This window comes from Eschscholzia californica, unplaced genomic scaffold, assembly GCF_041429995.1.
Source record: "Eschscholzia californica isolate CP2 unplaced genomic scaffold, dmEscCali1.0.p SCAF_3, whole genome shotgun sequence".
NCBI classification, from domain to species: Eukaryota; Viridiplantae; Streptophyta; class Magnoliopsida; order Ranunculales; family Papaveraceae; genus Eschscholzia; species Eschscholzia californica.
Genome location: NW_028238420.1, coordinates 56,402,912 through 56,426,812, shown reverse-complemented (window position 1 = coordinate 56,426,812; position 23,901 = coordinate 56,402,912). Strand labels below are relative to the sequence as shown.

At 35.8% G+C, this 23,901-nt stretch overlaps 5 protein-coding genes across 5 annotated transcripts; 4 read left to right on the top strand and 1 right to left on the bottom strand.

Moving 5' to 3' along the window:
* Window positions 1-5,131: 5,131 nt before the first annotated feature.
* Window positions 5,132-5,986, top strand: LOC147552181 (uncharacterized; the record flags this gene model as incomplete). The annotated part of the gene is made up of 2 exons (XM_086668614.1): window positions 5,132-5,696; window positions 5,804-5,986. Coding segments are annotated over 2 exons (594 nt in total), but the record flags the coding sequence as incomplete, so codon positions are not given.
* Window positions 5,987-10,707: 4,721 nt separating this feature from the next.
* TDP1 (tyrosyl-DNA phosphodiesterase-like protein) lies at window positions 10,708-16,746 on the bottom strand. Its single transcript, XM_086666713.1, has 17 exons — window positions 16,507-16,746; window positions 16,245-16,464; window positions 15,938-16,123; window positions 15,567-15,842; window positions 14,871-15,110; window positions 14,462-14,522; window positions 14,243-14,319; window positions 13,897-14,154; window positions 13,578-13,667; window positions 12,949-13,083; window positions 12,614-12,763; window positions 12,379-12,482; window positions 12,228-12,281; window positions 12,001-12,091; window positions 11,671-11,748; window positions 11,192-11,348; window positions 10,708-11,114 (listed from the first exon to the last, which is right to left on the bottom strand). Exons 2-17 carry the CDS (start codon window positions 16,257-16,259, stop codon window positions 11,047-11,049), a joined length of 2,040 nt encoding a protein of 679 aa, XP_086522839.1. The 5' UTR covers window positions 16,260-16,464; window positions 16,507-16,746; the 3' UTR covers window positions 10,708-11,046.
* Window positions 16,673-18,823, top strand: LOC147552179 (uncharacterized). Its single transcript, XM_086666715.1, has 5 exons — window positions 16,673-16,827; window positions 16,920-17,017; window positions 17,747-17,846; window positions 17,932-18,114; window positions 18,556-18,823. Exons 1-5 carry the CDS (start codon window positions 16,771-16,773, stop codon window positions 18,676-18,678), a joined length of 561 nt encoding a protein of 186 aa, XP_086522841.1. The 5' UTR covers window positions 16,673-16,770; the 3' UTR covers window positions 18,679-18,823.
* Window positions 18,824-19,712: 889 nt separating this feature from the next.
* Window positions 19,713-21,624, top strand: LOC147552178 (peroxidase 3-like). The gene is made up of 4 exons (XM_086666714.1): window positions 19,713-19,961; window positions 20,333-20,524; window positions 20,628-20,790; window positions 20,905-21,624. Exons 1-4 carry the CDS (start codon window positions 19,755-19,757, stop codon window positions 21,318-21,320), a joined length of 978 nt encoding a protein of 325 aa, XP_086522840.1. The 5' UTR covers window positions 19,713-19,754; the 3' UTR covers window positions 21,321-21,624.
* A 418-nt stretch (window positions 21,625-22,042) lies between these two features.
* LOC147552177 (F-box/LRR-repeat protein At4g14103-like) lies at window positions 22,043-23,869 on the top strand. Its single transcript, XM_086670240.1, has 3 exons — window positions 22,043-22,993; window positions 23,081-23,233; window positions 23,356-23,869. The coding sequence occupies exons 1-3, from the start codon at window positions 22,097-22,099 to the stop codon at window positions 23,719-23,721; spliced, it is 1,416 nt and encodes a 471-aa protein (XP_086526366.1). The 5' UTR covers window positions 22,043-22,096; the 3' UTR covers window positions 23,722-23,869.
* Window positions 23,870-23,901: the final 32 nt, after the last annotated feature.

Here is a 23,901-nt window from a genome sequence, read left to right as displayed (position 1 = left end):
TCCCAGGCTGAGCCAGTGTATAGCCAACCCGGACTGAGGCCTGGCCTTTTGAACACCACTACTCACTCCCTTGTCTACCGTATTAGAATAAGACAAGAGTATTTTTATATTTTTACACCTTTCAGGTGTGCGAACTTTTAAAACCACCCGGTTCACCCCTGGTCTTATCTGCCACATAGGCATGATGGTGTACAAGGGCGTAAGGTGGGAAAAAACTTTATCATTTTTACAAGTTGCATCAGAATATGCTACAATTGAGTTCTAGTACAAAATATTCAAGAAATGAAAGTAGATTCTCGTATATTTTCTCGATATGATATGCAATTTTGTTCTTTTCCTATTTACAGGATAAAAGGCTATAATATAGTGGTTAGGTGATTGAAGGAAGCCTTTAGTACTCTCGTGAAAGTGAGTTGAATTATCTCACCATGCGACTGCCACCCCAGGCAAGGGAAAACTGTGATTGCTTCTCCTTCACCCATGCCCCATCATATGAGCATGTATCTAGCTGCAATAAACTTACAACATCTCCATTGGAAACTCAAAATAAAATTCTAATTCTCCGGTATACCAAGTTTCAATTCTTTTATCTTGATGACACTATTGACATCTCCACTTCAAAAGACATTTCCAATGCAATGCTCTAAAAACTTAATATTACTTGAGTGACATTTTTTCAATGTGTAATTTTCTTTTTAATATAGAAAATGTTGATATCCACAGTTGAGGTCCTCAAGAGATAAGAGGAATCTCAAATATTGAATTTCATCTTAAGACATTTTAGAATAAAATAATGCCACCTCATCTTAATGTCCAAATTGAATTTTCCATTTGAGAGAGTTTTTTCTTAACTCTAAAAATTGTAGATGACATTTAAAGTTTTTCAACTGGAGTCTTGCATTGAAGATGCTTATAGGAAACAAATCATAAACCATCACTTATGCATGCACCATGTAATTGTGATCTGAATTGACTCTAAGAAAAATCAAATTTCTTTTGTCTTATTTGTGTGTCTGCATAGTTGATTTCCCATGTAGTTTTTTTTGGATGAAATATTTCCCATGTAGTTAATCAAATATAAAATAACTCTCAATTCCGATGTCTAAAACAACCTAATATGACTTTTACATCATTTACCAAACTAAGTTAAAACTCAAACAACGCAATATCAAACGAGCTAGACTCAGTCAAATCAAAATTCGACACTTAAAATAAATAAGCACTACTTACATCTCTCTAGTCGAACTAGACTATTCAAGCTCCACTGTTTAGTCTTTTTTTTTTTTGTTGAAATCACTGTTTAGTCTATTTTCATATTTGTAGATTGATTTATCCTTCAACTTAAATTAGATTTAAATGATCACATTAATTTAATTACTTAGATAATTTCCAATGCAACAATCACTCCTACTAAGTCTGAGTGCCACACAGGATTTTATTAGTTTTTATTTAAAAATGTTCTCAGTTGCAAAACTCAGTTTGAATATCTAATATGATTTGACTGTAGTTAAATAGAGATATATGATACAATTCTAACTCCCACATGATGAAATGTATGATACAACTAATACAATGCGACAATAATAGTTAAAATATAAAAGAAGCTGAAGAAAATACATTGTATTGTCATTCCTTACACATTCTTAAAAATGTACATATTGTAAATCACTAGGAAATTAGAACATACATTTTAAAAAATGCACAAACTATATCTGAATAATGTACCATAATTCTGAAAAATGTGTACAGAATTATATGTATAAAGGGGTAAAGTTGGAAAAAAAAATTCTCCATAGAGATGGGATTTAGTGCACTGGGATCCGTTTTTTGACTAGATGTTGGTTTATAATTTATTTTTGGACTTTTGATTCATTTTGAGAGATGAGTAGACTATTTGTACTAATAGGACCTTGTTTTTGGACCTCTCACCTATTTTTTCATTTGAATTTAAACTAACAGTAATATGGAACAAAAAAAATGAAGCGCTAAAATCTAAGAGAATAAGAATCAAACAAGTTTTTTTTTGTTTGTATAATTGGAGAAATGTGGGCCACTTGAGAAAAAGGAGAAAGTGATAATTCAATGGGAAAGGGGTGAAAATGAAAGGATTGTCATATATATACTTGTATTTAGGAAAGAATATATTCCCTTGGTGCTAGGTTTTGAGTCATTGAGTGTGCCTTGATTTATCTTTTCCTGGATACCACTTAAGTTGTAATATAATTAAAGGATATTTTGGGAAAGGTATTCCACCCAATTATATCCCACACATTTGTATAGATATCAAGACAAATAGATAATGACTGGACCTTTCCTACTCTATTGTGGACCAATTTCATATAATGATAGATTTCAGACATATTTCAAATTCTTCTGAGTGGGATTGTAATTTTAGACATAGGTTTTAGAATGGATCGAAGTGCCTTAAATGATGATGATGGTGGTCGTAAAGAAAGAGAGGGCAAGGGACGGGAGAGTCGTTGAGAGAGGGTCAGAGGCTGACTGCCCACTCTTTGTCAACTGCTAGTTTTGAAGGTAGTAAAAACCAGTAGACAAACGAATAAGAAAAAAAAAACATTTTAAGGAGAAAAACCTTGAAGGACAAAACTAGCCGTCATGTTGTGGATATGGTAACATTTCATCCGATCCTAACTTTATTTGATATAAACCATTTTCCTTTTAATTAGTTAGTTACGACACAAAATGGTATTCCCATTGCCCCCACGTTTTTGAAGCAAAATTTACACAAGAAGCAACCAGGCCAGAATGCAGCAAACATAACCTCTCTCTCCCTTAAAAGGTCCATCCTCTTATCAAATAGCAACCAAATATTTTTCCTCTTGGCAACCAGAGACTTAAAAATTGTGGTGGTCATGCACTGTTGTAGTGGAGAGCATGGTCATACTGCTGGGCCAAATTCTTTTTGGAGAGTCTATGACCGCCCCTCATTTTCACTCAGGCTCCCCTTCGCTCCCGCGGATTAGGCAAGTTCGAGGTCACTCTGACTGGGTCTAATCAATGTTGGGCTTGAACAACACAGACTAAAGGCAATTTGAGTGCTCTAGCACTTACTAGTTCGTGGGTCTCGAACTGCTCAGTCCGAAGTGTTAGTATTTTTCAATACTAATGGTTATGTGGACTTAATATGAGGTTCATAATATATAATATGTTGGCTATTTCGATTGAGGGTCCTTAGTGGTCTAATTAATTATTATGTGGACCTATTTAATATCAGTTATATTGTGTGGGGGGCATATTATAGATATGCATTGTGTAGAGCCCTTGAGTATTATTACTAAAGAATGATGGGCTCTTTAGTAATAATTTGGTAACTTCCAATAACTGGTTGGGAGTTCCGATTCATAAAGGGGCAAATCCGTGAACCAGAGAGAAATAACTCTGATTTTGTTCTCTTCCCATTAAGACAAAATTACTACAGAGATCTCTCTAGGTTTGGAAGATTTTGCTTCATCATCATCATGGCTTCTAATGATTCAGGTTAGTAAATCATTTAAATTTCATCTCTCTGTTCATCAAATATGACTCCTGGATTTCATTGTTTAGACTTGATAATATATTTGATTCTTGTTTATAATGATGAAATATCCCAACAAGTGGTATCAGAGCCACTATTTGTATGAATTTTGAGATGATTTTATGTGTTCTGTTCACCATGTTTGTGATGTTTAAGATAATTCGTAAGAAACTGTTTTACCTTTAGATTATCCCTAAATCTGTTAGTTTCTATGAATATTTGGGAGATCTAATATTTTATAGAACATCAGTAACTACCTTTATTTTAAATAATAAAGATCTTGAATGTTATCTTCTGTGATTCGGTTGATGTAGGGAGGAATAATAGAAATAGTAGTTATTTTTCCCCTATTCCTCTCGCATAATTTCTCTGTTTGAATATTTGGGCAGTTGAGAGATATTTGGGTAGATAATATTCTTATAAATTCTCTGATGATTATTACTTTTGTAGAGAAAATTAAGTATTAGATACTGTTAATTTGGTTTAATGATTCTGTTAAGTGATTTAGGGACACATAAATACTTGATTAATTATTTTTTGTCTCCCCTAATATAAAATTATATTATGTTAATAACTTTTGATAGAGATTCCGCTATATAGTATCACTCTCTCATGGAATTATGAATCAAAATTATTCTGGATACAGTAACATTTTTTAATACTTTTGGTTCCAAATATTTAGGTATATGTTTGGTTGATTATTATGGATGTTTAACAAAATTTGGGTGGAATTTCAAAAATGTCTCTGTTTTATACATATATTTGAAATTCTTTATTTGATTATCATGAATTGACATTTGTTATGCATGAAATATATTGATATATGTTGATACAAATTGATAACCATTGTACATAAGGTTAGGCCATTAATTTAATCTTGTATCAAAATATTATTATTTTATTTTGACAAGAACTTAGATGGTTATTGCACTGATTATGACATTGAACTGACATGTCACCAAAGTGACCCCTGTTGGGTAAAATGTCATAGTTGATGCAGATAAACATGTCTTAGTCCATGTGAAGTGATCGGCCCAAAGGAAGGTCACTTTTACCGGTCTCAGGGAAGCCTTAAATTGCCTTATGACGAGGGTATGTGGTATACTTAGTTGTCATGCGAATATTATGTCGGTCCAAAGAAAGGCATAATATTTGGCAGATCTTGTACCAATATCCGAGAGTATCACTAGTATGTTACTGTCTCTGTCCAAAGACTAGGTAGTAATGTTACACTTGATATCTTGAAATGGGCCCACAAATTGCAACTTTTGTTGTTTTCAATTGTTGTTAATTTTTGTCTAATGTAATTTGAACTCTAATTGAGCATATATGTATTTTGTTATTCTTTATTTTATAGTATCTGCAGTATCTGCAAACATGAACAACATTCCTGTGCTTAACGGCACAAATTTCAAGAAATGGAAAAAGCACGTGATGATTGTGCTTGGTTGTATGGATCTAGATGTTGCTCTCAGGACTGACCGTCCAGCACCTCTGACAGACTTAAGTAACTCTGAACAGAGGGTCGCTTTTGAAAAATGGGAAAAGTCTGACCGTATGAGCTTAATGATCATGCAAAACTGAATTCCGGACTCAATAAGCAGTGGCTTGACTGAGACGAGTGCTAAGGAGTTCCTTAAGCAACTTTCTGATCGCTTCACAGCGAGTGAGAAGGTGGAGATAAGCACTGCATTAACAAAGCTTGTCACCATGCGGTACAAAGGAAAGGGGAACATAAGAGAGTACATTATGGAGAGGTCTAATCTGGTTTCCAAACTCAGGGAACTCAGATTGGAACTATCAGATGACATCCTTGTTCATTTGATCCTCATTTCACTTCCTGCTCAATATAACACACTGAAGATCTCATACAATACTCAGAAGGATAAATGGAGTTTGAATGAGCTTATAGCACAGTGTGTTCAGGAAGAAGAGAGGATCAATCGGGAGATGTCTGAAAGTGCTCACTTAGCCTCGACCTCAGGAGTCAAGAAGTTTGCTAAGCGAAACAAAACTAAAGGTAAAGCAACTGCAGTGGGTGGAACATCACAGACTAAAGCAAAAGAAATACAGGTCTCAGAACCTTCCTGTTTCTTTTGTAAAAAGACTGGTCATGTGAAGAAGGATTGTTCAAAATTCGCCGCTTGGCGTGCTAAGAAGGGTATATTTCTGAACTTTGTTTGTTCTGAAGTTAATTTAGCTATTGTACCAAGTGACACATGGTGGATAGATACAGGAGCTACTACTCACATTAGTGTCACTATGCAGGATTGTCTCCACTACCGAACGCCGTCTGATGGTGAAAGATACATCTTCGTGGGCGATGGAACTATGGTTAAAGTGGAAGCTATTGGTGTTTTTAGAATTCAGTTATGTACTGGTTTTTATCTGTATTTAGAAAATACTTTTGTTGTACCGTCATTTAGACGGAACTTAATTTCTGTTTCTTGTCTGGACAAATCTGGTTTTACTTGTTCATTTGGAAATGGATTATATTTAGTATTTCTCTAAAGTCTGATATTGTTGGTACTGGTAACTTAATTGATAAATTGTATCTATTAAACACCATAAAGTCTAATTGTGATGAAAATTTACATATTAGCACTTTGGGTACAAAGCGGAGATTAGCTAATGAGAATTCCAGCATATTGTGGCACAAACGATTAGGTCACATCTCTCAGGAGAGAATCAAGAGACTTGTGTCTGAAGGAATTCTTGACTCCCTTAACGATTCTGAATATAAAATTTGTATAGAATGTGTTAAGGGCAAACAAACAAACGAGGTAAAGGCGCATATAGAGCTACTCAACCGTTGGAACTAATACATACAGATATATGTGGTCCATTTCCTAAAGCATCATCGAATGGACAACGTTATTTTATTAGTTTCATCGATGATTACTCGCGCTATGGATACCTTTACCTTATCCAGGAGAAATCAGAATCACTGGACAAGTTTCAAATCTTCAAAGCTGAAGTTGAAAACCAACTCGGCAAGAAGATTAAAGCTGTCAAATCTGACCGTGGAGGTGAATACTACGGCAGATACGACGGTTCAGGAGAACAACGTCCAGGACCATTCGCCCAATATTTGAGTGAGTGTGGTATAGTCCCTCAATACACCATGCCGGGAACTCCAAGTCAAAATGGTGTAGCTGAGAGACGAAACCGTACCCTCAAAGACATGGTACGAAGCATGATTAGTCATTCTTCTTTACCAGAGTCACTATGGGGCGATGCCCTAAAAACTGCAGTTTATATATTGAATAGAGTACCAAGTAAAGCAATAACTAAAACCCCTTACGAGTTATGGACAGGCAAGAAACCTAATATTAGGCACTTGCATGTTTGGGGTTGTCCAGCTGAGGCTAGGCCTTACAAGCCTAACGAAAGGAAACTGGACTCGAGGACAATTAGTTGTTATTTTGTTGGTTACTCTGAAAGATCGAGGGGTTATAAATTTTATGATCCCTCAAACAAGGCATTCTTCGAAACAAGGAACGCTAAGTTCATTGAGGATGTTGATTACAGTGGGAGTAGTCAAAATAAAGGAATTGTATTTGAGGAGGAGTATGCAAATACTTCTCCTATAGTCACTACTGACAATGATCGAGTCATAGTACCTCTCATTGTTCAGCCTGTGAATCAAGGTATTTCATCAAATACAATCATACAGACTAATCCTGTAGTAGATGAGGAACCCTTCCCTATACAAGCTGGACAAGCACCTTTGGAAACAGAGGAAGTAACTGTGGAAGTCCCAAATCAACAACCTCAAGTTGAGGAGCCACTTAGAAGATCCACTCGAGAAAGAAGAAAGACAATTTCTGATGATTACATTGTCTATCTTAATGAGCACGAATATGACTTAGGATTGGAAAACGATCCAACTTCTCTTAATGAAGTCAAAACGAGCTCAAATTGCGAAAAGTGGATTGAGGCCATGAAGGAAGAGTTAAAGTCTATGGCTGACAACGATGTTTGGGATCTTGTCGAGTTACCTAAAGGGGCGAGGCCAATTGGTTGCAAATGGATTTTTAAAACCAAAAGAGACTCAAAAGGTAACGTTGAAAGATATAAAGCACGTCTTGTCGCTAAAGGCTTTACACAGAAGGAAGGAGTCGACTTCAAAGAGACATTCTCGCCAGTCTCTACGAAGGATTCTCTAAGGATTATCATGGCTCTGGTAGCTCATTATGATTTGGAGCTTCACCAAATGGACGTAAAAACAGCGTTTCTTAATGGAAACATTCAAGAAACCATATATATGATACAACCTGATAATTTTGAGTCGAGTAGCTCAAAACAGCTTGTATGTAAGTTAAAGAAGTCCATTTATGGCTTAAAGCAAGCGTCCCGACAATGGTTCCGGAAATTTGATGAGGTTATTACCTCCTTTGGCTTTAAGGAAAATATCATTGATCAGTGCATATATCTCAAGACGAGTGGGAGCAAATTCATTATCCTGGTGTTGTATGTAGATGATATTCTACTAGCAAGCAGTGATATAGGCATGTTGCATGAAACTAAGGTATTTCTTTCAAATAATTTTGAAATGAAAGACCTTGGAAATGCTTCATTTGTTTTGGGTATTCAGATAGACCGAGATCGCTCAAAAGGCATCCTCAGTCTTTCTCAAAAGGCTTATATCGATAAAGTTCTCCAACGCTTTGGCATGGAAAAGTGTTCACCAGGAGACACACCTGTGGCAAAAGGTGATAAATTTAGTTTGCTCCAATGTCCAAAATTGAATCTTGAGAAGAAGGAAATGGAGGCGATCCCATACTCGTCTGCAGTTGGGAGTCTTATGTATGCACAGGTCTGTACACGTCCAGATTTGGCCTTTATTGTAGGAATGTTGGGCAGATATCTGAGTAACCCAGGTCTAGATCATTGGAAGGCCGTAAAGCGGGTTATGAGATATTTACAGAGGACGAAGGATTACAAGCTCACCTTCAGGAGAAACGATCACCTAGAGATCGTAGGATACTCCGATTCAGATTTTGCTGGATGTATTGATAGTAGAAAATCAACATCCGGATACATTTACATGATGGTTGGAGGAGCTGTTTCTTGGAAAAGTGTTAAGCAAACTCTTATAGCCTCTTCAACCATGGAAGCAGAGTTCATAGCTTGCTTTGAAGCATCTAATCATGCTATATGGCTTCGAAATTTTGTCTCTAACTTGAAATTGGTCGATAATATTGAACGACCAATGAAGATTTATTGTGACAATAAGGCAGCCGAGTTGTACTCAAAGAACAACAGAAGTTCTTCGAAGTCTAAGTACATCGACATAAAGTATCTTGCGGTAAAAGATCGAGTTCAGAATGGTTTAATGTGCATTGAGCACATTGACACAAACTCCAATATAGCTGACCCGTTCACTAAAGGTTTACCGCCTAAAGTGTTTTGTGAACATGTGGTCCGTATGGGGATTCTAGGACCCCTTGATATTATTGATTAGTGGGAGTTTATTTGGTCATTTTATTGGATCCTTCAGTTTTATGTTCTTTGGACATAACTGTATTTTGTATTAATCTTGTACAAGTTTTAAGTATTAATAAAAGTATATATTTCATCTCAATATTCTGAACTTCAGTACTACAACTTTCTATTGAGGAATCATTTGGAGAAAGTTGGACTCTATGGAGTCGCGGATTAGTTGGAAATAGGCATGTATAGATCACATAACATGTAATTTCCAAGCTACACATCCACACTTGATCTATGTTGTTAATTACGTTAGTAATGTGACCATTAAAGGTCTAGTCATGAACAAATGCGACGAACGCCGTTTTGATCCTTTGCTGATGTGATTAATGAACCAGATTGGACGTGATATTTCTAAGCTCAGAAATAGCCTTTTATGCGCGCACTAAAGTTTTTCGTATTATATAACTCAGAATCATATAAAGTCCAAGTGGGAGATTGTTAGTATTTTTCAATACTAATGGTTATGTGGACTTAATATGAGGTTCATAATATATAATATGTTGGCTATTTCGATTGAGGGTCCTTAGTGGTCTAATTAATTATTATGTGGACCTATTTAATATCAGTTATATTGTGTGGGGGGCATATTATAGATATGCATTGTGTAGAGCCCTTGAGTGTTATTACTAAAGAATGATGGGCTCTTTAGTAATAATTTGGTAACTTCCAATAACCGGTTGGGAGTTCCGATTCATAAAGGGGCAAATCCCTGAACCAGAGAGAAATAACTCTGATTTTGTTCTCTTCCCATTAAGAGAAAATTACTACAGAGATCTCTCTAGGTTTGGAAGATTTTGCTTCATCATCATCATGGCTTCTAATGATTCAGGTTTTTTTTTTTTGTTGAAGGATTCTAATGATTCAGGTTAGTAAATCATTTAAATTTCATCTCTCTGTTCATCAAATATGACTCCTGGATTTCATTGTTTAGACTTGATAATATATTTGATTCTTGTTTATAATGATGAAATATCCCAACACGAAGCTCACAAAAAGTGCCAAACTCTTACGTCTATATGACAGTTAAGAATAATGAAAGTTGGTCCGAAAAGCTCTTGAAAGAAACATTTTTTTTTTCTTGAATTAGTTTGAACATGTATGAAGCATGAGTTCTTGGAATTTAAATTATGGCCAAATCTCATTCAATAAGCCTTTTTTTTTCTTCCAAAGTTAGTTATACACAACGGAATCCCCACCTTCCACATCGTAAGACAAGCAAAATTTTCACAACAGGCTTATCGGCAGGAACGCAGCAAACATGATCCAGCCTCTCTCTATCTGCAAACTCTTAAAATAGAAACCAAAACTCTCTTTCTCTATTACTCTCTCTCTTCTACCTCTCTTCTTTCACTAATTGAAAACTGATTAATGAAGTTGGTAGTGGAGATATTAGCATGGAAGCTAATTTACATAGATGTGGAAGAGAGTGCAACAATTGGAGATCTGAAGAGGGAAATTGGGAAGAAAGAGAACATTCCAGTTGACAGACTTTTAATCATCTTGGTTAAGGAAATATCTGATAATTGTAATAATGAGCACAATATCATCATGAAGAAAGAATCATGGTTTTTGATTAATGATTCATATTCATTAGTGGATTGTGGGGTTCAAAATTGGTCTCATATTCAACTATGTTTCACACCTATTGATCATGATGGCCATGGCCCATGAGTACATACGAAAAACTATTCGTTTTCCAAACAAGTAATGAAATATCCATATGCCTAATCACAGATCGTATACTTAACATTTCACTTCATCTTGGTGCACCTCTTTGAAACATCAACAACTACACAGCCCCACATACATATTTCACCACTTGTAGCATTCTTTTCGATTTGTTTTCGTGACAGAGCTTGAGTGAAAATAGTTCGTACTCACATTTGAGTAACGGTAAAGCGAAATGTGGCTTCACTTTTACAAGCAGAAAAACAATTGTTGTAATGATTTATAATGCAATTCTAGTTGATGCCGGGACTTATAATTTAGAAATGAAGGTTGGTTACGAGTCGAACTTATCTTGGCCAAACTTGACCCTTTACATCCTTCTTGTGGTACGCTTTGTCCCATGACCAAGGAACATCTGAAACGAAAAAGATAAATTTAAACATGTTAACAGTAGCAAAGAAAATCGTGCATTACCTAGTAGAACTCCCTCACCTTCAGATGTGTATGGTATTGGAGGCAGTTCATAAGGCACTGGCAATGTTACTATTTCGGATGCTGGATCTGAATTCTTGTTTCCTTCCCAACATAGAGTTACCATTTTAATGTGGCGTTCGGGGCTATTTCCTGTAGACCTACACGTATTGCGAGTCTGTAGAAGCAGGTAAGTTTTAAATTAATACTCGTCATAAGCTTCTTTCTTTTATGGGAAACAAACTTTAAGCCTCCTGAGGTATGTCGCCGAAGAGTCGGGGTTAGACACATAAAGCGAGCCCAGGTAAAGACTGCGTTCCAAGTTGGACACCCCAGGCAAGCCATAGTTGGACATCCAAGGAGCCGCAAGGTCGAAGGGTGCTCGGGGTGGAGACCCAGACCGGGCCTGGAGTTCCAACAAAAATTCCACAAGTGATGGTTTTCTAACATAATAGGGTCTTAGATATATTAGAATTTGGAAGTCCAGAAATATTTGTTACCTGTCTGGAACCAGCATTATCTGTACAAGAGAACCCCGAGCCGTCTTTCATTAATGAAGGCAAGAATAGCACCCCAAGCTAGCAAGATTGGAGAAAAATTGAACAAGAGACAAGCATCAAGCAAGATAAACATCATTAGTTGTAAGAATATATTACTTCAGAACAATCATACAGAATTCTTATTCACGTAAACATAAGTTAAATGGAATTCTGGCTCAAACTACCAAAAACATTAGAAATCAGTATGTGTAGTTGTATTAAAGTAGTCAATGGAATCCGGCTCAGATTATATTCATGTGAAAAGATAATGACAAGTTACAAGAAGCAAACCTCGTAAGAACGAATCATAAGTTGGGAATCCTTCTTCTGGAGTGCACCCCAAGCAGCTTTACTTAGATTTGCTGAAGTCAACAGAAACCAACTGTTCAGGAAGAACGAAGAAGATGAAGAAGAATTAGCTTCAACAGAATCACCAATGAACATGACTTGAGGGTATAATCAACTAAAAAGGGGCAAAATTAGCAGTCACGCGAAAAGAGAATAGGCATAGTTCTTACGCAACGTTTTGACCATTATAGCGGGTGAACGTCTTTATATGAGGCATTGCATGACTGAAATCCATAAAAACTTAGTTTATGAACCATGCCGAAAAATCTACATGAGTTATAAAGTTCATTAAGACTCAAGAATAAGCATAAATATAAATACCTTCGACCTGTGTGGTTTGCTTTCCATTTTGCCCAATATTTATTCAAGAAATTTTTCTCCACATTCTTTTGTGGACTAGGAATGCAACTACCAGCTGCATAACCCTGAGAGTGAACCACACTATCAGATAAAGCTTCATCTATTATCTACCAGGAATTAAGATCTATTCGAAGAATGAAAAGAATAGAATAGTAATCAACCCTCATCTAATATTTCTGAAGAGATGGTATATTACCTCTAAAGAGCATCTTACATCCTCCACAGTTGGCCAAACAATAAGTTCTTTCCCCAAACCCAGAGGTCGTTTGTCATGCGTAGCACCCGATGACATTGAAGTCGCTAACTCCGCCATCCATTTCTCATCCAAAGAACCAAGAGAGGAAAACTGAAACAAAATCTCCAAGTTATTTTTCAATACTATAATATTATTAACTCATTCTCAAGTTGTACAATAAAAACACTACTGTGTTTTGGAATTCAAACTACAGCAAGATCTTATGCAGCCAAATTCAATAGAATCTCCATGTCCAGATTGAAAAATACTATAGATGCCAATTTAGCAACTCATACCTGATACACAAGAGGTGACTTCTCAAATACTTTTTCAAAAACACACTCCTGCAGAACAGTTCGTAGTTTCATATGCCCCCATCTTTTCAAGTTGGTACCCGTGTGGTACCCAGGGACAGATGCAATTAACCTAACCTGTGATATTAAAATCTAAAGAATAAGAATTGGAAGACCACATATTTGTGGTAAGACGTTCCAGACTGAAACAGGAAGGCGACGGGATTAGTGACAATTAAGAACTATTAGTTCAAGATCTCAATATTCCACAAGAAATAAATGAAAATGTCCATTGACATTCGAAGTTAACAAAAGCATGAGGAACAATAATACTAATACCATAAGAGGGTTTGCAGATTTGAACTTTTTTTTTCCTATAAGCTTCCATTTAGTGGCATGCCACTTTAGATTAACTATATAGATAAGATCCATCATTAACGAGCTAATGCAACACAAGGGAAATATCAGAAAGATATGAAACTTCAGTAGAAAAAGTCAATGGTAAAGTAACAGATTTCATTTCTTTGCTTTACCATCCAAACAACATAATATAAATTGGTATTTCATAACAGAATGCAAGTAGATTTTAAGAAACCCGGTAAACAAGGAACTTCTTTTAAGGAACAAAATACCGTCGCACTGCTGTAATCAAATTTCCTGAAAAATGATGAATTGATCTTGGTCTCCCCAATGGTTGGTAAGTTGACACTTAATTCAGGCCACTGCAAATAGTAACAAAAATAATTAATACATTATTCATGCCTCAAACAGAAAAGCTACTCTATAATCGATCAGAATGATCTACTACATAAGACAATCTAAAAGCCACGGAACCACAGGACGAACTCCACTAAATTTACCCCACTGATATCCAATTATATAAAAGGACTGATCCTTACAGAAGCGCAATAAAAGCATTGCGTAAATTAGCATAAAATAGGATTCAAATACCTTCAAAGCACTGAGATAATCAATCAGGTCATTTTCAAATCCACATCTTTTCCCGTAGTCTTCTTGTTTCTTCCACGGAAAATCTTGCATCCATAAGCCTTGGCTTTTGTTGTTCCAGTCAACATGTATTAAGTTTGCTGTGTGTACGATAACACGCAATCCTAGAGGATAAACTAGAAACATGGCCTTTGAATGGTGTGTACCATATGAAATGGGTAATGGGGGCTTATGGAGAACCCAGTTAGCAGGCTTGTTCTTCTGAAAATAGTCAGAAGAAATGAAGATCAGAGGGTTAATATTCATTTCTATATATATATAGTGGAGTTATATTGACAAGACAACAGACCTCCAAATAATACTGTGTTCCATCACTTTGTCCATGAAGAACAAGCACACGAGGGATTTTGGTGAGAAGTGGGCAAGCTACATGAGATAAACTACTGTTATAGTTAGATCAAAACACAATCATGCAATTTCGCTCATGAGTGAAGAAGATATCTGCAGTATAATCCAAATAATGTAACACCGGACTCAAGACCAGAGGAAAATTAGTAACCTAACTCACCAGATATTAGCCAATCCATATCTACCATGTAATTTGAAAGGATTGCTACGAGCACATTCCCCTGATACACATGCAGGAAAATTAGTAGAAGTCATTATCTCCCTTGTAGCTTAGGACTGGAAACACCATACCTATACATAAAAAAGTTAAAGTTTTGAATTCCTATCCCTGACAGTTCATCCATAATCATGATTGCTTGGTGTTTCAGCATCTCCAAGTTGGAGACTTTCCCGTTTTCACATTATTTGGTTAATGGTAACTATGTGTTGCTAAGTTTTGCTTCTCGTACTGAGAAAATATTATTGCTTTCCAGGATCTTAACAGCGAGCACAAAATTTTACCTCTACGATACAAATATAGAAGTTCGCTAGAGAAAAGGAGAAAGCATGATAGATATGAGCAGGAAAACCTTTATCACATCCCCGATAGACACGGAGGAGGAATTAGCCCAAGAAGGCAACCCATTGACTCGAAGAAGACGAAACGTTAGAGGCAGTTTATCTTCGGAGACATCAAAATGACGAATAGGTTCGGAGCCATCATGACACGAACCGTTGACCTCAACCCGATTCCTGGAATAACCTGAAGTATCAGTTTCCACATTGATTCCTCTTCCTCGGATTGAGCCCCCATTGTTTGGTAGCTCAGCCTGTACAATAGACGTAACAAAATGATCACTGCACGCTCACCATAAAAAGTGAGAGGTTGATATAAGATCTCTAAGTTCTTGCTCATGTTAGAAAAGCCTCAGGATTTCATTTCGCGTTTAAAAAGCAGTTTGGGTGAAAGCTTGTCGAGTATTTCAGATTGTTGTCAAGGTGTTCTCGTAGGATGAGAAAATGGAAGGTTAGTTTAATACTTCACATTGTCTAAAGCATGTTCATTTGGAAGATTCCATTTTAATACAGTCAAGTGCAGCCTTGCTTTCTTACACATATTTGAAATAACTGAAGAACTCCGACTAGATTTAAACTTGAAATTGGTAACTTCAAACTCAAACTTCAAGCGAAAAAGTTGGGTTGTTCGCCAAACAATAAAAACATATAACAAAGTACATAACCGAAAGCAAATCAACATTTTGTCAAGGTAATGAGCAAAGAATTACCTGTAAAGCTCTAGCAAAAGCTTCATCTTCATCAATTTGCCGTTTCCTCTTCAATTTTAAGGTCTCCTCTTCACTTGATTTCATATCATCAGCCAAAGACCTTTTATGGGTATTTGAAGAAGATGCAATATTTTCACCTTCCAGACTTACATACTTGAAAAAGTGATGCCCAGGAATCAACTCCACAATATCTCCATTAACAACCGTGGCACTTTCTCGCAAGCAAAGCTTCTTCCTTTGATCCCCAGAGTTAATAACCACTGGATTCCCACTCTCCTACAAAAACTTATCCCAATTCCAAACTAAGAAAAATATAAGCAAAAGGAGGAAAAAGTTTATCTCTAGGGTTTAAGATTTTCTGAATAACTTACAACTGTGATACTGACTGAACCATTAATTGATGCATTCAGACTAATATGTTTGCGGCTAACTCGTTTATCTGTAATGGAGATATTGTTTCGACCTACAGAATTGATGCCCTCGAAGATTGGGAATTTAGGGATTGAGTCATTTTCATCTAGATTATCATTAAGAGGAACAAAAACCCCAACTTTCACCTGAAAATGTAACAGTAATAGACTATATAAAAGAAAAAAACAACAACTAAAAAGAGTAATTAATACCAGTTACCCATAAATAAAATAGGGTAGAATAAAATTAGGGCAAAGTAAGTAATACCCGAGACTCGTCCATGGATGAATAGTTACGAGCTTGAAGAGATAAAGAAGGAATAAACAAAGGTGGATGAGTGAATCTTAAAAACCCATTAATGGACTTGACAATGGAAGAATTTTGGTAATAAGTTGATGATTAACGAAATGGCGGGAGAAAGAGGGTAATATCAGAAAAGATGGGATTTTGGTAACCCTAATACTGGTTAACATCAATTCGACTAAAGCTATAAGAGAGAGAGAGAGAGAGAGAGAGAGAGAGTTTCTACTTTCTAAGGAAAATTTTGATTTTGGGGTGAAGCTCAGCTCAGGTACTTCAGGTGTAACAGTTCCGAATTTCGCGCGCAGGAAGTTCGCGGGTCAAGGTTACGGGTCAACCCGCGGGTTAACCCTGACTTTGCCCTTACAAGAAGTGAAGAACTCTCTCTCTCTCTAAAACTTTGATAGTTCGAGCGTGTCACCAGACTCCATTTAGTGTTCATCTTCGATCAGGACATAATTTTGGACTCAAGAAAAGGAAATCATAAATTTTAATGGCTCCTCTTGTTCCAAGATCTGGAGATGCAATTTTTGCCAATGTTGAACGTGTGGTAAGAAAACCCTAATTGTTCAATTTCTTTTTAACTCTTCTTTAAACTCAATCTTTGAAATCAAATTTGTTTATTTGTGATTTGGTGTTTAGAATGCCGAGTTGTTTACCCTAACTTATGGGGCAATGGTACGACAATTGCTTACAGATCTGGAAGAGGTGGATGAAGTCAACAAACAACTTGATCTAATGTATGCCCTATTTTGTTATATCATTTCAAGCTTCAATCTTTTTTTCTTCCTGTATATGTTTGTGTTTAGTAAGAGTTTTGAGTCTTATGATTTTAGAGTTTCATTCTTTGTTATATTAAACTTGGTGTGAAAATATTCCCACATTGACAATAAATATCTTAGGACCAACTATGAACTATATAACATCTAGGGTATCTCCGCTCATTGCCAATTTGTTCTAGGTTAGATCCCCACAAACTTAATATGGTATCAGAGACATGTCACAACCCACATGTGATAGGTTTGAAATGGGCGGGCGTGCTCTGTATTCATTTGACGAAAAGAAGCATGTGTTAGGTTCAAAAGAACCCCACACAAGAGGAGCATGTGAGACTAATCCTGCATAGACAAAGGGAAATCTCATGACTAAAAATACAATATTGGCGGCATCTCCACTCATTGCAAATTGGTTTTTAGTTGGATTCCCATTAACTTAATACTTGGCTTTGATGTTACCGTCGGCTTTTGGTACCCACAAGGAAGTTGCTTCCGATGTGATTCATTTCATGTCTGTTAATGGTCATCTCAATTCTCAAGTTCTCAACATGCTTATGTGATTCATTTCTCGATGCTTCTTGATCTCCTACCAATATTCTTTCAGTTAAACTCTTACAGAATTCTTTTTTCCGATTCATGAATTTTTCATGTTTGGATAAACCAAGTTGATTTTGATAATTGTAAATATTTCAGGGGTTATAACATTGGGATTCGACTAATTGATGAGTTTCTAGCAAAGTCTAATGTCTCTAGATGCGTGGACTTCAAGGATTCTGCTGATGTTATCGCCAAGGTCAGTTTGATTTCGTTATTCTTATAAGTTCACCATTTTCACCTCTAGTTTTGTTGCTTCAGTCTCTGAAAGTACATATATGCAGGTTGGTTTCAAGATGTTCTTAGGGGTCACAGCAACTGTTACCAACTGGGATGCCGATGGAACAAGTTGCAGTCTTGTGTTAGAGGAAAACCCACTTGTTGATTTTGTTGAGCTTCCTGATACATGTCAAGGTCTGTATTATTGCAATGTCCTTAGCGGAGTTATCAGAGGAGCACTAGAGATGGTTAGTGCTCTAACCTTTCTATTAATTCTCAATCTCATATTTGTAGTTTTAGTTATGCTGTTCTCTCAAGAAATTCACCTATCTTAGGTGATGCTTGTTTTTTTTTCTCATTGTTTGTATCTGACTTGACTGACTTGTGTGAATCTGAATTGTCTGATTTAAATGGACCCAAAATCCAAACCAGCCACTCAGACAAAAAACATTTTGAAATCCAAGTCGAGTCAAATTCGGAGCTCGAATCAGATTACAGATCTGACTTGGGATAAAAAAAAAAGACTACCTTAAACGTATCTATTGCGAACTGAAGTTTTTGTAGCTGTTGAAAGCCCAAACCTCGAATAATCCACTTATCTCTCTTGTTGTTTAATACTTGCTTTCTGAGTACAAATTTTCGTCTGTTTTTTGTATCACGACGACTGAAATGAATATTTATATGTACAGGTATCAATGAAGACTGAAGTGACATGGGTTCGTGATATGTTGCGTGGAGACGATGCATATGAGTTACGTGTAAAACTTCTAAAGCAGGTTCCTGAAGAATACCCATACAAAGACGATGAGTAACTTGACCTGATGGATTGATAACTTGATGTATATGCAGTTTAAGATTTTTGTTTTCCTTAGATTCGAATCTTACAACTTAAGCTATTAATGACTCTACAAAAACTAGTTCTCATGAAATCTTCTTGAATGTAATTTGATTTGATAACCTCCTCATTTTGAAGCTAATGTCATTGAATCTTGGCAGTATTGAACAGTCAGTCACCTTCTCTTCTATTCGTACCCACATTTTTACTGTAACACTGTCAAAATAGTCGACGAAGTGAAATGGTGAACCCACTCCCTCCAAAAAGTGAAATCTTTACATGAGAATGTTAGCAAATAAGTTATTCTGGATTTCAGTAATCGAACTTGAATACAAAAGTTATGGAAGTTACGATCTTTGGCGTGTCGTCAAATACCTAAATGAGTTTATGTTAGAATTTACTCCATATACATCTTCGAAGGAAATAAAATTTGAGATGCTATTTTGTGATGAGAATATAATAATAAACGAAAGAGTATTTAAGTTTTACTTTTTCGAATTAATAGTAGTAGCTACACCTACAACAACCAAAGACACTACAAATGTTGAGATTAGTTATTTAGAACTTGCATATATTGAATATACATGCAATATCTTAATAAGTAGTTTGACCTCCTAAAATATGTTCCAACACTTTTTGGTTGTTATGCAAATTATTGACCTAATTAACAACTCTTATTCTTCCTTCTATTTGACTTTTTGTTTATTTCTTATACTCCCTTGGCATTCAAATGTGATTACTTACGGTTAATCATTTTAGTTAAAGAGTTCTTTACCTCTTGAAAAATTGAGTTGATATAAGCAAATATGTTAGTATAAGTTAGAGTATAACTAATACCACCTCCTAATACATTATCCTCTAGAAAAGAGCCTGCCACACCAATTCTTTGAATACCAAATCTCGAATTAAATATTGATTGTTAATTAGGTGAATTATCTAATCAACATTGTCTCTCGTTCGTAGCACTGATGGACTATAAATCTCAAACCTAGATGTTCATGGTTCATCACTGCAGATAAGCTTCAATTCTATAGAGTATCTAAAATAGGAAGAATGGGTTATAATAATACTGTCATGGTAGTTTTTGTACTTTTTGGTTTGTTAGGTTCATCTCTTGCTCAATTGAAGATGGGGTTTTATGAACAAACCTGCCCTAAAGCTGAGAAGATTGTCCAAGATTATGTTAAGAAACATATTCCAAACGCACCATCAGTGGCAGCAGCATTACTAAGAATGCATTTTCATGACTGTTTCGTGAGGGTAAGAATCTTAAACTACCCAATTTCCTAATTTATGTTAGGGTTTTGTTCTTCATGTTTTGACTGACAAGATTCATTTGCAAACCTATTTTAGTTCCCTCTGTTTTACTCTTCACCTTTTTTAACCATTTTGTCCAACAATTTTAGAGGGTGAAGTCATTTAACTTCCTCTGTTTTGATTTGAAATTTTTGTACATTTTAAAAATTTTGACGATAACGCCTAATACAAATGTGGGTTAATCTCAAACCCAACCGAAAAGTAGGTCTTTACGATTGGACCATGTAATCTCTTGTGCTCTATCGTGTGACTAGCTATTACTATTATGTGGTTTTCTGTGATGAGTTATAAAACACATTTTCTGATCGATATAGGGATGTGATGCGTCTTTGTTGTTGAATTCAACTTCAAAGAACAAAGCTGAGAAAGATTCTCCTCCTAATCTTACGCTCCGAGCTTTTGGATTCATTGATGGAATAAAAAGATTGATTGAGGCAGAGTGCCCTGGTATCGTTTCTTGTGCGGATATTGTTACATTGGCCGCTAGGGATTCTGTCGTTGTTACAGTAAGGAACTTATTACTAGAAAGTTGGAACTCCTTTTTTCTACTCGAAAATATAGACAAAGGTGTTTGATTCGAAATTTGACTTGTTTTTTTCTTTTTCTTAGGGAGGGCCCTCATGGAAAGTCCCAACCGGGCGGAGAGATGGTAGAGTTTCAAATGCATCAGAAGTCCTAACAAACATCCCTTCTCCATTTAACAATTTTACTACTCTTCGATCGACGTTCGCAAACAAAGGATTAAATGTAAAAGATCTTGTTTTGTTGTCGGGTAAAAATACGAAAATCACTACCCCTTGAATAGAGATCAATTTTTCTTTTAAGAAACATTAAATTTTCGACAATTCTAACTCTGCTTTTCTTTTTATAAAATTCGACATCTTAGGTGGGCATACGATCGGTATAGCTCATTGTGCCCCTGCATTTTCAAATCGATTGTACAATTTCACGGGTAAACGAGATCAAGATCCTGCTCTTGATAGTGAATATGCTGCAAATTTGAAGGCAAGAAAATGCAGAATTCCAACTGATAATACAACTATTGTTGAAATGGACCCTGGGAGTTCAAAAACTTTCGACATGAATTACTATAAAAACGTAGTCAAACGACGAGGATTATTTGTATCAGATGCATCTCTTATCACACATTCTTCATCGAAATCAATTATAACACAACTTCTGCAAGGAAGTCTATCGGATTTTTTTGCAGAGTTTGGTGTGTCTATGGAAAAGATGGGTAGAATTGGAGTTCTAACAGGATTGTCAGGGGAGATTAGAAAGCAATGCTCTGTTGTAAACTAGGAGTAACTAATCGGTCGGGTTGTTTGGTTGTCGTAATCCCACATTACTTGTTAAGTAGTGGGTTATCAATTTGTAAGTTTGGCGAAAACCTCAGCTCTTTAGCGAGAATTAGGGGTTAGAGGCGTTTAAGACCACCTAGTTGGTTTGGTTTCGTAAACTCGTATTTGACTTGTTTCCTTTCTCATGTTTAAGATTGTTTTTGTTCTTTCCGAATTGCTTAAGAGTGACAAATGTTTGGACTTGTACTTGATAGAAAAAATAAAGGTTAAAATAGAGCAACAAAAACTTGTGTTTGAGACAAAAATCATTGATTTCTTGTTATGTGTTCTACTTGTTTCAAGTTAAATAATAATATTATTATTCTTGATAAGATACTCAGGGGTGGGGGAACAATTATTGACTTTAAGAGGACTGATTTCTGAAAAATCTATTTTTAATGGTGTTTGAGGAGAATATCTTTACAAAGAGTCCTTGCGGTTAAATTTTTTTGCCTGGGCATAAATCTCAACCCTCCAAGTTTTAAATCCTACTACTACTATTTGGTAGGTTTTCTCTGTTACTTTCACTAGCTAGGTTTCTCAAACTACCCTTCTCTGGTGTTCTTTCTCTATAGCAAACCAGATTCTTCATTGTTGAAGCCTTGAAGGTAATCATCTTTCCACTTATATATCAATATCTAGGGTTTCATTCATCTTTTGTCAATCTAAAAGTAGTAGTAGTTAATGGGGTTATTTTAACAACAAAATTTTGTATGTTAGGAAGTTATCTTGGAAATAATGGTTTTGGAAAAACAAAAGCTACTACATGATGATGATGATGATAGTGATATGATTAGTGACTTACCAAACCACATCCTTCATCATATCCTCTCTTTACTTCCAACCAGAATTGCTGCTAGTACTTGCGTATTATCGAAAAGATGGATGCAATTGTGGACATCTATCCATGTTCTTGATTTTCGTTGTTGGCTTGCGCATATTCCGCTGGAACAACGTCCCTTACACGTCATTAGATTCGTGAATTTTGTCGATAGAACAGTGTTTTTTAATGACATATCAAATATTCAAAAATTCTATCTAGATTGTGAGGGACTAAGCAGGTATTTCTTTAAGATAGAAACTTGGATCTCTATTGTGTTGATGCACAAAGTTAAAGAGCTCATTATTCAAAATCCATTGAATGATTTATTGAATTGCTGTCTTGTTACTTCTGAGTCACTAACTAGGTTAGAATTAACAAATGCCAAAGATTTCAATCTTCCAGAATCTGTTTATTTTCCAAGGCTCAAGATTCTTAAGCTTCTTGGACTCCTTTGGACCGATTCTGACATATGTCAACGACTCTTTTCCAACTTCCGAACCCTAGAAGAATTGATTATGAAAGGCTGCAAGTGGAACAATGAGATAACCATTTCAACTCCTACGTTAAAACATTTGTTATGTTGGAAGAATTGTTTAATCAAGATTTCGGCACCAAATTTAGTGTACCTCTCCTATAGAGGTTCTCCTACTCATATAAATGTTATTTGTAATTCTTCATCACTTGTTCACGCAAATATATACATTTTCCCATACAAAGATCTGTTTACGAGTAGGGAAAAAGTAACTGCAATCAAGCTTCTTGGACAGCTTAGTAATGTGAAGCATCTATCACTTTTTTACTGTACCCCTAAGGTATGTCGAATTTTTTTGACATATATATTTATATTTATTCACGTTTTTATATAATTCTTACAAGCTTTCGCTTTTCCTATTGATTAGGACTTCTGCCTTTCAGATGCCTCAACCAATCTACCTACATTTTACAATTTGGCCCATTTGAAAGTGAATCCAGAACTTCTTTGTTCTACTAACAAGTCACTACTCAACTTGCTCCGAAAGTTGCCGAAACTAGAATCACTTGTTTTTCAAAAGGCAAGTCATGGCTCGAATATTTTGTTTCTCATTATTTTTATTTTGCAAGGGTTACAAGTATCGTCGTTATAGTTATGTTTAAATTTGTCATAATTTATAGGTTGGATTATGTTCTTCTTCAGGCCTTTCCCCCGTATTTATCTAACGGTGATGGTGGAGAATCAACAGTAGATACGATGCGGCACGCTCTGTTGCTAAATTTAAAATCCGTTGAATTTCATAGTTTTGAAGGGCACAAAAGGGACATGTGTGTGGTAAAAATTTTCCTGAAAAATGCAACAGTTCTGCAGACCATGACGATTTATAAAAAGATCAATGGTACATATAAGTACGTCTTGTCAGGAAAGATGTCTGAAGTAGAAGTACTGAAAGGTTCAATGGAAGTAATGGAGTCTGAAATGAAGATTATGAAGGAGAAAATGAAAGTAATGGAAGAAATACTAGGGTTTCCTAGAGCTTCAACAAGTTGTGTGATTAAGATTAAATAGACACTTGTTAGATTTTTTTAATTTTATGAACTTCCAGTGTTGAGGAAGTCCATGTTGACCTATAAGCTTTTATGTGCAACTATTGGGTAAATGAGGATATAGGAGTGATTTTCATGTTAAATAAAGTCATAATATTTTTTTGCTGAAATTATTGATTCTCATTCTTCATCTTCTTCTTTG